The sequence below is a fragment of the Coenobita brevimanus genome, chromosome 47 (genome assembly GCF_032717465.1).
Source record: "Coenobita brevimanus isolate Jiangsu-jjx chromosome 47, ASM3271746v2, whole genome shotgun sequence".
NCBI classification, from domain to species: Eukaryota; Metazoa; Arthropoda; class Malacostraca; order Decapoda; family Coenobitidae; genus Coenobita; species Coenobita brevimanus.
The window spans coordinates 1079457-1093654 of NC_137000.1; the positions used below are offsets into that span (position 1 = coordinate 1079457).

The 14198-nt window shown below is 43.9% G+C and overlaps 1 protein-coding gene across 1 annotated transcript in view; it reads right to left on the reverse strand.

The window, feature by feature from the left end:
• Positions 1-949: 949 nt before the first annotated feature.
• myo (growth/differentiation factor myoglianin) overlaps positions 950-14198 on the reverse strand; it is an 88313-nt gene continuing 75064 nt past the window's right edge. The window contains exons 3-4 of the mRNA XM_080271637.1: positions 1707-1889; positions 950-1333 (exon numbers count right to left, since the gene is read on the reverse strand). Coding sequence (XP_080127763.1) covers positions 950-1333; positions 1707-1889 — 567 coding nt within the window. The remainder of the gene's footprint in view (positions 1334-1706; positions 1890-14198) is intronic.

Genomic DNA, 14198 nt, shown 5'->3' on the forward strand with positions numbered 1-14198 from the left:
GCCACTAGCATCACCAGTAATCTATATAATAGAGAACTCGTGGTAGAACTATATGTACGAATTGAATCTTTACTGAGATGGAGTTCTGTCACAGCAGCTCGACTGGAATTTAGAGCATTACATATTGGGCAGAAAACGTTTAAAATGGAGTTTAGGTTCCAATATCACTCGTCCAAAGTGATGGTGGCCTCATAAGGAGTCTCAGCTTAGACTGGTGAAGAGCTGCAAGGGCAGATAAGGGAACAGTAAAACAGAAACAAAGCTAGAGCTAATTACAGGAAGAAATGAGAATCAGTGTTCATTCAGAAAAGTAAGACGTGTCTGAAACAGAAATTCCGGGGAGTGTCAACTTCGTCTGGGTACTTGAGCAGAAGAGCAGCGTAACTCTGCCTCGAACACTCCAGACCCTTGTCCAAAAGGAGTCTCTGCCGAGTTCGTGCGTGGCTCACTTGCTAGCTTACATGTTTGCTTCCCTCTCAGAAATTCAGAACTACAATGGCAGGGTATTTTCATGAGGAAGCACGTCCACATATCAGCAGTAACATGTGCCACATATGTTCTGAGAACATCACCTTTGAATTAATGGCAACAAAGCAATCAAGCAAAAAGTAAGGGTATGCTTGTCCTACTGAAAGTCAGTTCTCTGAATACGTTAGAAAGGATTCATTACGCCTATGTGTTTTCTAGGGAGCATGGAGGGAACCACAGCGAATCTCACCTGGGCCCCGTGAACAACCCTGGAGTGTGGGCCACGTCTACTAGATTGCACGAACAATGTATGCAACTGGAGGCAACTCGCAGGATTTTCCAACTCTCCCAAGGGCACCAAAGAATGCATTTTGCTCCACTGTGGGTAAGGGAAAGTGAAATTACTACCGGGTATAAAAACCTATTCTCCATCACAGATGTTTATAAGAAAGAGCGGACTTAGCGGCGTGTGGCGTGGAGCTTAAGAGCATCCACAGCGGTCTACCACCATTTCCGATATGATGTCGAATTTGATTTGGTGGTCATGGTCGTAGTAGAGCATCCTCATGGGCGAAAGTTTCCTTGATCCGCAGCAGGGCCCAATTCTGGCGTTGGGCTTGTTCAGTTTCTGCAGGAGGGTGGTGTGGGCGTACTTGTGTGCGTACAGGAAGGGACACTTGCCGTTGCAGAAATAAGCCTCATACACCTTGGGGGCAACAATGAAATCCCACCCGAGGTCGACGAAGTTTACCACCAGCGGGCGGCGGCAGCATCTTGTCTCATTATTTTTGCAGAGGGAAGTCTCACTATAGCGGCGAGGTCGGCTCCTGCGGGTCTCCTCCGTGTGGATCTCTAGCAGCGGCGCCTGCAATATGAACATCATTAGTGTTTTGAAACTGGACATCATCCTTCACCTCGTGACAACAAATATACAGAAGTTTAGTTCATCCTCGAGTAGGAGAGACAGGAGGGGAAACCATGACAGTCATGAGCACCCTGTCATTAAGGAACCTCACTGATATAAGTACTAGCAGTTAAGGCACTGAGCTTGGATGTACAGCAGAAAGTTCGATAAGGTAAATGCAGAAATTAGATAAAGTGTGACTGTGAACCTACTGCCTCATATTCAAAAGGTTCATTGGTCCATGCCTGGGGGTTTTCTCCCGTAACACTTACTGGAAATGTCCTCAAAGGGGACTTATTCCTTCCAGTAGGCAGTAAAGTGTTAGTGCACTCACGTTGGATGGTGTCTCTGTAGGGTCGGTGACTGCCACCTGCCGCCCCTGGGAGTCAAAGGCTGTGACCACAAGGCCTAGGTTCTCCTCAGGCCTGGTAAGCCACTCCTGCAGCAGTCGATACACCTCGATCTTCACCCACGTGCCCTCGTCGGGGTTGAATTCTTCTCTAACCGTCGTCACGTCCTGCCGAAGGGAAGGTTCTTAGGAAAGTTTCGCATTGGTAATATACAATAATGAACATGATCAGCGACATCACTATCTTCATCTCAACTGTAATCGCCATCATCATCATCATCATCATCATCGTCACCATCATGATTTTAACACTGATGCGTGAGGTCGTTGATAACACACACAAAAAGAGCATAATAACCATAATGATGTCGATGGTGATTAAAAAAAACCACCGGTCTTAGTGTGTAAGGGAAAATTTTACATATTTTTGGCACGGAACATAGTGTATTCTCAGTGGGCGCAGATAATAATAACCGTCATCCTAACACTGTTTCATATGAATGTGTATGGGGGGATTAAAATAAGTAATGACATGACAACAGCGAGGAGCACTTAGAGATTGCAACACCCTCGCCGAGCAAACAGTCTAAGGGGCCTTCCATATGATCAGTGAGGGCTTGTGGTTTTGATGTATGGTAGTGAAAAAATGGTGGAATGATCATCATATAGACGGTATGATTTGAAGCACCTTCCTCGCTTCTGAGCTATTATTTATAGCGTGATTCGTCACCATGCTTCGAAGCTGAGGAGTAAGTGTTTTAACACGACAGGTGACACGATTGCGTGGAAAGGCCTTGAGGCCAAACCTTAAATCTTACCCTGTGCCCTTGGCCTTTGATATTACGCTCAAATTGAACTGCATCATCTTTGCTTGACCTTCATCACATCCACCAAATTTAGTTTAAATCTGAAAACAAAATTTAAGTTGATCTTATCTTGCAACCTTGATCATGAGCTATTGTTCTGTAAGAAGAATCATTACATACCTAACTAACCTTAAACTATTCAATGGAGTCTGATCCAAGTCGAATCAAACCCATGTGAGTTGAAGGGCCAAATCTTTGACCTAACTCTGTGATGTTTACCTCTGATTGATCATCCTTCCCGTCCCTAAGCGCCTCCACCAAGATTGGTCAAAATCGGGTGAAATATTTTTTTATCTTTCCCGTACCCTATGGCATATGACCTTTTTCCGTCAGATATAAATAACTGATACTTTGATGGTCCTAAAGCATTGTGCCATGGTGCAGTTTCATCTAGAAGCTTTTCCATAATTTTGTTAACGAACAGACACAGACAGACAGACAGAAGGACAAAGACAGACAAACAATACCAAGCACATAGCCTACTCACACTATCAAGAAGTGTAATGATGATAAATACAGTACCGTTCGTATAAAACCGAGAACAAATGTGCGTGTTTGTGATAAGGAACATGTTACATACGATCTATTCCAGGGTGAGGACAGATAGTACGGCTGTTGATTCATTGTCCCGTATCAAACAACTGTTCGCCAGACTTACCGCACCTGCCACCGTTGTACCCATGCCTGCTTACTCACCATGCTAGCAGAGCCATTCTGGTCGGTGTGGTATACCAAAAACTTCGATCAAGAACTGTTTTTTAGATGCCATAGGAGGTTCCGTACCACCTGTTAGTGATTTATGTTGCATATTTCACCTTAACATTCTCTTGTACGTTTTGTATATCCTACTGAAGAGATTAATAGTAGTTATTTCTAACCATATGCACTTCCAGAAGTTTTCTGAGGCTGGATGAAGTCATGTACCGGTAACAAAAGCAAACAAAAAAAGTCACATTGACAGGAATAAACTGATAATATAGATAAGTCGGTAATGCGTTATTCATTCTGAAGCAATACATAATAACACTGCTGAAAATATATAAATAAGTTTACTGAAAGAAGAGAACAAAGACAGCATAGTACTTCACCCTTCCCCAATCCTTCTTCTCTTGCTACCTCTGTTGCCTGTGGGTCATCCTCCCATGCCTGTCTCCTCTTCCTAATAATTTCACTCCTTTTCCTTCCTGTCCCATCACTTCATCTCGCACACAATATCTCTCCTACTTCTGTTACCTCTTCTTTCCTTTCTCCCTTCTTCTCTTCCCACCACTTTTCCCCACACCCTTCATTTCTCCCCACACAGTATCACCCTTCAACTGCATCCTCTTCCCTCCTGTCACCTTCCTTCTCACACCTTCACTTCCAACATTCACAATCTCACTCACCTCTTCCTGACAGTCCCCTTTCCTTTTTATCAACCCTTTCCTCTGCTTCCCCCTTTTCTCCCCCTTTACCCCCCTCATGGACTCTCTCTCCCCTTTCCAATCTCATTTAATCCCCTCTCCCAAATCCCAACCAACCATACGCCTCCCCTCTCTCGATCATCACTGTCCCGACGTCTATTGTACCCCTCTCAAAAAAAAAGAAAAAAAAAAAAGGGGGAGAGGATAACAAGAAAAAATCGTAATGTACACAGCCCTCGCGTGATCTCCTTTCTCCCTCTAACTACGGGGAATCGGGGCCGCGTCTCCCATGGTCCTGTGCTCAGAGAGAATGCCAGGGTACACTCACCAAGGCGCCCTCTCCCACCTTCTCCCTTGTATGGGCTGGGAGGAATGGGGCAGTGTGTGTGTGTGTGTGTGTGTGTGTGTGTGTGTGTGTGTGTGTGTGTGTGTGTGTGTGTGTGTGTGTGTGTGTGTGTGTGTGTGTGTGTGTGTGTGTGTGTGTGTGTGTGTGTGTGTGTGTGTGTGTGTGTGTGTGTGTGTGTGTGTGTGTGTGTGTGTGTGTGTGTGTGTGTGTGTGTGTGTGTGTGTGTGTGTGTGTGTGTGTGTGTGTGTGTGTGTGTGTGTGTGTGTGTGTGTGTGTGTGTGTGTGTGTGTGTGTGTGTGTGTGTGTGTGTGTGTGTGTGTGTGTGTGTGTGTGTGTGTGTGTGTGTGTGTGTGTGTGTGTGTGTGTGTGTGTGTGTGTGTGTGTGTGTGTGTGTGTGTGTGTGTGTGTGTGTGTGTGTGTGTGTGTGTGTGTGTGTGTGTGTGTGTGTGTGTGTGTGTGTGTGTGTGTGTGTGTGTGTGTGTGTGTGTGTGTGTGTGTGTGTGTGTGTGTGTGTGTGTGTGTGTGTGTGTGTGTGTGTGTGTGTGTGTGTGTGTGTGTGTGTGTGTGTGTGTGTGTGTGTGTGTGTGTGTGTGTGTGTGTGTGTGTGTGTGTGTGTGTGTGTGTGTGTGTGTGTGTGTGTGTGTGTGTGTGTGTGTGTGTGTGTGTGTGTGTGTGTGTGTGTGTGTGTGTGTGTGTGTGTGTGTGTGTGTGTGTGTGTGTGTGTGTGTGTGTGTGTGTGTGTGTGTGTGTGTGTGTGTGTGTGTGTGTGAGTGTGTGTGTGTGTGTGTGTGTGTGTGTGTGTGTGTGTGTGTGTGTGTGTGTGTGTGTGTGTGTGTGTGTGTGTGTGTGTGTGTGTGTGTGTGTGTGTGTGTGTGTGTGTGTGTGTGTGTGTGTGTGTAATTCACCGGTTCGGTCAGGATCACTTGATGGTCGTGATCGTCAGCTTTTACCTGAGAGCTCATATAGTCCGATCTAAGGGCAAGGCTGTGTGTGTTTGTGTGTGTGTGTGTGTGTGTGTGTGTGTGTGTGTGTGTGTGTGTGTGTGTATTTAAAGGGGGTACGTTTGAGGGTGTGTAGGGAAGAGATGTGAGTGAAACGACGGTATGTGTGTGGAGATGAGTGGTTGGGGATGTGCTTGGAGGGAATGCCAGTGCTCACACCTCAGCATTTTACATGCAGCGGGCGATACGATGAGTGTGTGGGAAAAACAGCGGCTCATGTGTGTGGTGTGTCTGGGGGGGAAGTGTTGAGCAGAGAGCATGGAGAGAGAGAATGGAAAAAAATGTGGGAGAGATATGAATGGACGGGTAAGGATTAATGGTGTGGGGAAGGTGTGTGTAGGGGGTGAGGGGAGGGGACAGACCACAGACCAAGGGGAGAATCGAAAAATAAGGGAGGGGAATGAATGGATGGGTACAGATGAACGATGTAGGGAGGAGAAAGATATAGTAAGAAGAGGCATGGGACGACGGAATGAGCGAGTGAGTGAAACGGGGGACGTGTGTAGTGTGTGTGTGTGTGCAGGGCGGATTGTTATGTGTGTGATGGTGTGGAGTAGATTGTTGGTGTGGAGTGGGGTGTGAGTGTAGGTGTTGGCCTGGACGTGACTGTGAGTTTGAGGGTGGGGGATGTTTGTGTTTAGGGTAAAGTCCAAGATACCCTGACCTACACCTTCTTTCGATACGATGAGTATGTGTGAAAACCGAGGATGTGTGTATGGGGGTGTTTGTGAGTGGACTCGAGTGTAGGTGGAAGTGGGGTGGGAGTGGATCAGAGGGCAGGGAGAAAGAGAAAGGAAGATTATGAGAGAGCATAGGAATTGAAGGCTACGCAATTGTGGTGCTGGAAAAGGAGGAGGTACTGAAAGGAAGAAATTAAGGGAACGGAAAGGAATGGCGCAGAGGAGAAGGGAGAGAAGACACGACGGAGGGAAAAGAAAGATGAGAATGGTGAGCTGTAGGAACAAGAGGAAGAAGTGAAATGAACGGGTATGGAAGAATCTTATGGGAAGTTAGGAGGCGCTAAGAGAGGAAGTAACCATGAGAAAAGAATCGAAAGGGAAGAAGCGAATGAGGAAGAGAAGAGGGAAAGAACGAACGAAAGATGCCGTTGAGGACAAGGTTGAGAAGCTGAATATATGGGAAAGGAACTAGAAGGGAGAGAATGGAAAGAGAAAAATAAAGAATGGGATGAGAATGAGAGAAACGAGAAAGAGTAGAAATCGAAGAATGAAGAAGTACAGAGGAGGAAGAATGCGATGGAAGGAAACGGAGGAGTGAAAGGGAACGAGATGAGGAAGTGAAAATAACTGAGAGAACAAGAATTAATATGAATAACTGGGAAGAGAACAGCATGGAAGGGCATACATCAGACACAAAAGAAATGGGAAGGGTATGGAGAGAGGGAGAGAGAGAGAAACGGAAAAGGAGAACGGAGAAGACGAAATAAGGAGGTAGACAAAAGGAAGAGGAGTATGGAGTGGAGAAGATGAGGTGACAGAGAAACAGAAGAGGGGTATGGAGAAAAGGAAGTGAGATCGAAAGAAAAGAAGAGAAAAGGGTTGTGGGGGAGAGAAAATAAGGAGGTAGAGGAACGAAAGAGGAGTATGGGGGAGTGATTATAATGAGATTGAGGAAATGAAGGGGACGAAGCCATAGTGCACGCCCTTTGATCATGTGGGTACGGTATGTACGAGGTATACCTATATATGGTGCAACACGGCATTATGACAGGTACATCATTCTCTTTCGCCCTTACACTCTCCCCCCTCCTCTCTCTCTCTCTCTCTCACACACACACACACACACACACACACACACACACACACACACACACAAATCAGGCACTTCATAAGAAATACATTCGCGTTGCCAAATAATGCGCAGGAAGTTTGAGGCCCTTTTGAGGAAGAAATATGAACACTGAAAAGAGGAGATGTGAAAGTGAAGCATAGAAACATGAGAAACAACAAGTCAGCTGAGGGCATTGGTGTGTAGGGACTGCCTGTGACGCTGGGTTAGGTGAATTCAAGGCCACACAATCTTCACAATTGATCCTCGGTATGTTTCTGAGACTATACATATTTTGTATTATGGGAAAAGTCTCTCGAGTCAGACATTTGGCTCATCAGATTCAATGACTGTTTTTTTCCTTGTCGTGTAATCGGACCTACGCCTAATCCTCATTCACCACATTTTATCAGTGCCTGAAGGTATGGATGATATGGCACCAGAAATGAGTCAGATTTTGTCTGTCAAGTTTGTCTGTAAGTATCAGTAGTTTGAACCCAAAGGACATCTCTGGTGATAATTTCAGGCCAACAATATTCAGAGAGAACTTCACTGAGCAACACCACTTTCAGTAAAAATGCAACCTACCCTGACCCCACCTACTGACTGACGACCATGCCACACAGCGGTGCCACTGGCTGTGTCATGTAATCAGTCATAACCATCTTAACCATTCAGTACAGGGGCTTTTTTTTTTTTTTACTTTATTCCCTCCAGCTTACTGAATTAAACTTAGATGAGACGCCTAACAGTGAAGGAATTGGAAGCCTAATCAATCTCTTCAACAAACTGAAGTCCTCAAAATATACTGTATTCGTATCCCTGCCGAACGATTAACATAAACTTGGGAGGAATTCTTCTTCGTAAAAGAATTAGAAATTATCCATTAGCCCCAAAGAAGGCCACTTTATTATCTATTTTGTTCTTTCTACCGCCGGGTAGTTTTGCTCAGATAAGTAGAGGCTAATTACTGATACAGGCAGACAATCCACGCAAGTACTTGAAAAGATGCTTACATCTGTATGCAGGAGAGGGAGAGGGGAAGTATATACTGAACATATACATATCTATTTACCTGTCTCTATGAGAGAGAGAGAGAGAGAGAGAGAGGGGGGGGGGCAAAGTAAAACAGAAAGACTGATGAAGAGCAGAGAGAGGAAGACAGGTGGTGGCTGACTTAATAACAGTTTATGCGTATGTGTGTTTGTGTGTAAATATGGAAACGCAGGGCCTTCCGTATACACACACACACACACACACACACACACACACGTGTCCCATTCACACGAACGTGGGTGCATTACACAATAACTACTCACATGCCGGCATCTCCTGGACAAACAAACACAGAGCGCGCGCACACACCCACACACACACACAAACACACACACACACACACACACACACACACACACACACAAGAGAGAGAGCGTAATGGCCCCGACACGTGTACAATTACCTGGTGACGTGTGTACGGGTAGTAAATACAGGACTGTGTACACACCGTCACCCGGACACGTCAGTTTCCCATATATTGTAAAGACCGGAGCTCCCTTACACCCCACCATGCACGCACATGGCAACCCTCATCCACACACACACACACACACACACACACACACACACACATGCAACTACACACGGGAAATGTATGTAGCGTACGCATGTTTGCAGAGAAGTAGCGGATCATGTAGATCATAACCGTTATGTACATCAGGCTAGTTCATAATACTACTCTGCAAGACCTCTTTATCTGAGGAAATGTCATAACCAGAATTAATATATTACCATGCTAGCTCATTTCGAATCAGGAAGGAGTACTTGAACTGAGAACGGTGCAAGATAAACAGGAAGCGTTGTATTGGCTGTGAGTATTTCAGTATATGTACAGCTCGTCGGTATGGAGTGACGGGAAGTGAACATATGCCAGAATGTGAAAGGATGTACTATCGGCAGCCACGTTTAATGTTCATCACGGTTTGAGTTTCAAATGTAGGCTCAGTGAAGACGTAGATTGGAGGCGACGGTGCTACAGCTGATGGAATGTCGTTCCATTTTATATATATATATATATATATATATATATATATATATATTGCAACCAGGGCTTGATAACCTTCATCTTTCATTAGTTAATTTTCAGTCCAATGCTTCCTAAGTATTATTATTATTATTATTATTATTATTTTGTTGTTGTTGCAACCACCAGAAGATTACATGCAGCTTAAATGAGATATCTTTTTTATTTTCTTATTGTGTTTTCTCTTCCATTACTAAAGGTGGCCGTTTTCCCAAGCAGACCCAGGTAGTCCTTCCCCACGCCCGTAAACACTCCCCCCCCCCCTGGCCGTCCCCTTGCGAGATGTAGTAGGGGCTGGGAGGTAATGAGGGAGTGGGGGAACTCACCTGCCCCTCTGTCTGATATATGGTAAAGAGTGGTGGGTGTCTGTGTGACCGTCTCTATAGGCTGGGCTGTGTAACACACACACACACACACACACACACACATACTGTATATATATATATATATATATATATATATATATATATATATATATATATATATATATATATATATATATATATATATATTATACTGTAGTATATAGGCTATGTTTTTTCCTATGTGTCCGACTCTGGGCAAAGGCTTTAGGGCCTATATCTCGGGGGCAGTAGCCTATCCCAAGGCCCAGTAGTCCTCCTACACCTCCACATGTCACCACTTCGGCGCTAACACCCACCGTCCATACTGAATACATGCTAGGGCTGTCTCATACAGGACTGGTGTATTGGTATTAGCGGGGGTAATTTTTTGACATGTCGGCGGTTCATCTGGTAGATCAGGAAAGTCTACTTTTTATGAAATTCGAATCCTTAAACTGTTCCCTGTCCCAGCCTGGATTCGAACCTGGGTCCATCAGGACTGAAAGCCGCCTCTCTACCGATTCTACAGAGAGAGAGACAGACAGACAGACAGAGACAGAGACAGAGACAGAAAGACAGACACACAGACAGAGGCAGAGACAGAGAGAGAGAGCTATAGCACGTTGATGTTCTTGTTTCTGTACTCCTGACACCCCTGGATATTTATGTTCAATTTAAGAATGACCCCGTCTACTGCAATGGGTTAGAAGCTGTTAGCAGGAACAGTGTGTCTGTGATGACGTTTTGTATATATTTTTAGTTCATTTATATTGTTTATTTATTTTGCTAAGGAAAAACTTCCCTCGCTGAAAATATTAAGAGGATTACACAAATTATATAATCATAGCACGACCTTTTATTCTACGATACAGCACAGCATACTCGGTGCTGTTCTACTATACTTTGTCCCCTTTAACTTTGTCTACAATTTCCATTTTCCAGCTTGAATACTAAGGTGTAACAAGATATTAGCAGTACATTATGGCGCTAATCACGAAGAAGTACCATGGAAAGGATGACAGCCGTAGTATTGTCTTATTCTAACACCAAGCTACGTAAAGTATGTTGCAAAAGAGCGTAAATCTCTGCAAAGTTAAGGTGATCACACTAGGAATATCATGCATCCAATAGCCTACGTCGGGATGCCCTCTGATCACACCGCCGTCGTGTCGACTTCTTTAGCTTTAACACTGGGAAGGTGCGTGAGTCACGGGAAAGTCTGACACTGCATTGGACTCCCCCTCACACACCACAAAATAATTACAGTCTTGTCAGAATCCCATCACTCTATTTCCGACAATGCATGGGGAATTTTCACTATATTTCTAATCAAAACTCGAAATTTGTAGTTCAGCCAATAAATACATACTGTGGGCACCAGAAATCCCGTCGCATTTCCTGTTTCTCCCTCCACAGACTCTGAAAGTCACTGTGGTAAATCCGCAGTAACCGTGACTGATGACTCTGTTCTGTGGCAAAATTCATCATTTTCAGTTACTACGGATGTACTACACCGATTTCCAAAGTCCATGGAGGAAAAAACAGGAGAGGCCACTTGTACACCTGGTACGTACGTGGTAGGTTATATGATTTTGTATTTAATAAAATAGCAGGAACTTTTATCACAGACATGTTGGCGAAAAATTACGTAAACCCAGTGTGACATAAAACTACCTTGAAGCATACCTTGGTATCTATCTATCTATCTATATACCTAGGCCGTTCCCCCAAGGAAAGGGAGGTAGCCGAGACAGGACGACACACTCCTCATTTACTCATCCATTCAAACACATTCATTTGCATTTTATCCCCAAAGGGGAGAAGGGATAGATCCTCACCGCACCACACCGCACCAGGGTATCCTGCGCAGTGCAATCAGTGACATCCGTAGCAGGGCCCGACAGCAGAGCTGGTTTACCCCTGCCACATCATAATAGACCCATCCCCTTATCCGCACCTTACCTGATTAGCTGATCAGACCAAATGCGGGAGAATATCCTCTCAGGACTGCGCCATCACTTATTCATTCACAATTTCTCTCCATTTTTTCTGTAACGCACTGCCACTCTTCCTTGCTCAACAGACATCCCTCTCGCATCCAACCCTCTCTTCACACTGTCCATCCATCCTATTCGTGGTCTCCCTCTCAGCCTTACACCTCTCACATCAGATCTAGTTATCTTTTTCACCAGTCACTCATTATCCATTCTCTCCATATGCCCAAACCATCGCAACACCCACTGCTCAACTCTACCAGCCATCTCCCCAACAACTCCAGTTCTCCTTCGCACTTCATAACTTCGCACTCGATCCATACGCGTCACTCCACACATACTCCTCAGACACCTCATCTCCATTACATTCCAACTTTTCCTCTCTGCTACACCCATATTCCATGTTTCAGCCCCATATAACGCAGTCGGTACCACAATACCTTCATACAGCCTTCTCTTTACATCCATTCTAAGCGAACGACATCTAAACACGTTTTTCATTCCTCCCAGCACCTTTCCTACTCCATTCATTCTAAACTTCACTTTTGCATCTATTCTTCCATCCACAGCAACATGTGACCCTAAATACTTAAAACACTCTACCTCCTCAAGCAACTTACCATTCAAAACCTTGCACACACAAAAAAAAAATCTTATTCATTACCCGCTTCAGTACAATGACGTCTGTGCATTACTTATTCCAGTCACGAACGTTTTTAACAAGTTAAGGACGATATTATGCATTAAAGAGGTTATATATAATCTCCGTCAACCTCTTACAAAGAGTCCTTCCTAAGATCTTCCTAAGGTCAGAGTATGATGGTACTGTGGAGTGGGAGCCATTGTGAGACTTGACCTTTATCTCACTCAAGCATTTACCCCTTGCGATACTATGTTGTCTGATTACCAGCCGCGATAGCGAAGCTGGTATTGTGTTCAATCTGTCTGTCTGTGTTTGTCTGTGTGTGTGTGTGTTTGTTAGCACGATAACTTCGCAACCGCTCAGGATCAAAAAATTTTAAAGGTGTGTAGTAGGGATGAAAATCTCCTTCGGGTATTGTTTTCAGTTTGTCTGTCTGCCTGTGTGTCTGTTAGCACGACGACTTCTTGGAGGAGTTCAAGATCGGTCAAGGACGAAATGATTCTGTTTCAAAAAGAAGTGTAAGCCCAGAGGCACAAGGCAAAGTCAACTTAAGGACTTCCATCCCAGTTTGGACCAAACTTGGTGAAGAGGTTCGTGGTGGTGAAAGAACGAAGAAATTTGATTTTTACAAAAATCGGTTCATGGTCAAGATCACAAGACAGAGTCAAAGGTTTCCCTTAAATTTAAAATAGGGCGCGGGTGTTGGACTCTCTGTGTGCTCCTTCCTGTTAACTTTGTTATTAATTGGAAGTGAAAACAGCACGGTATTACCATAAGCTTTTTTATGCCAAAAAAAAAAAAATGTTATCCATACCTGTACTAGCCCAGACATGCTAAAAAGTATATAGAATCAAAGATAAAAATAAACAGATGTATCATGGGTCAGGAGATTTTCTGTGGTGACAGCGCCGGCACGTCTATTGCCCTTAACGTTATTAACCGTTCATGGACCCTCAATATAGGTTTTAGAAAGTGAAACAAGTTTAAAAATACATTTTTGAAATTAAGGATGTGTTATGACGTAGGGATGGTACAGCTCCAAAAACCATGGGAACTAAATGAAGGCATTATGCAGTCCAGTCAGGGATGATGTAATAATAAGCACACGTAATCCCCTACCTTCATTTTGTCCTCTTTTGCACATGTAAGTACCATTAGGGTGGAACAATTACTTAAGCATTTGTGCACTCAAAAAGAAAATTTCCATGGCTATGGCTTAACTATTACTCCCCCATGCAATATATAAATGAATGCAAATTATAAAAGAAATTTAGGAATGGGATTACACGTACTATCATTGTATCATCCCTGCCTGGCCTCTATGGAGCCTCCGCCTATAGTTGCTTCACCTTAACTTGGTCCAGATGTTCGTCCTTTTGTAGCTTGCTTCACGTAGTACACTGGCGAAAAAAGACAATACTACGGCTCAACATCCTTTCCATGGCACTTTTTTCGAAACTAGCATCAAATTCTTGTTAATCTCTTGCTAGAACTCAACAATGGAGGGATGGCAATTTTAGGATAAGTTAGAGTAAAACGAGTACAGTGCCTACAGGGTTCTTGACATTGTAGCATTCCTCCAGTTTCATACATTTTATAACATTATTATTATTATTATTATTATTATTATTATTATTATTATTATTATTCTGGTTGCATCACTGGACCTGGAGGAATTATCAATGAATCAAGGAGCTACGTTTCTTGTTGAGCAAGCCAACGTGTTAATGAATTGTGGTCACAGCATTTCACGTGCTTTTGCGTTATTTAGTTGCTTACATAAGGTAATCGTCAAGGTAACTGTTATGGGAACAGTTATGGGGCAGCAATTACACTAGATTTATACTCCTTGATGTGTCAGCTAACACGCTATCCGATATTTGCCACGAAATTATAATAGCGTCATTAGGAACTTTATGTTAATGTAAATGAATCCAGTTTTGCAGATTAGCTTTCTCGTTACCAATCAAAGTCACCCCCTCCCCTACACCCGCTACAGCTCAGCACTCCAA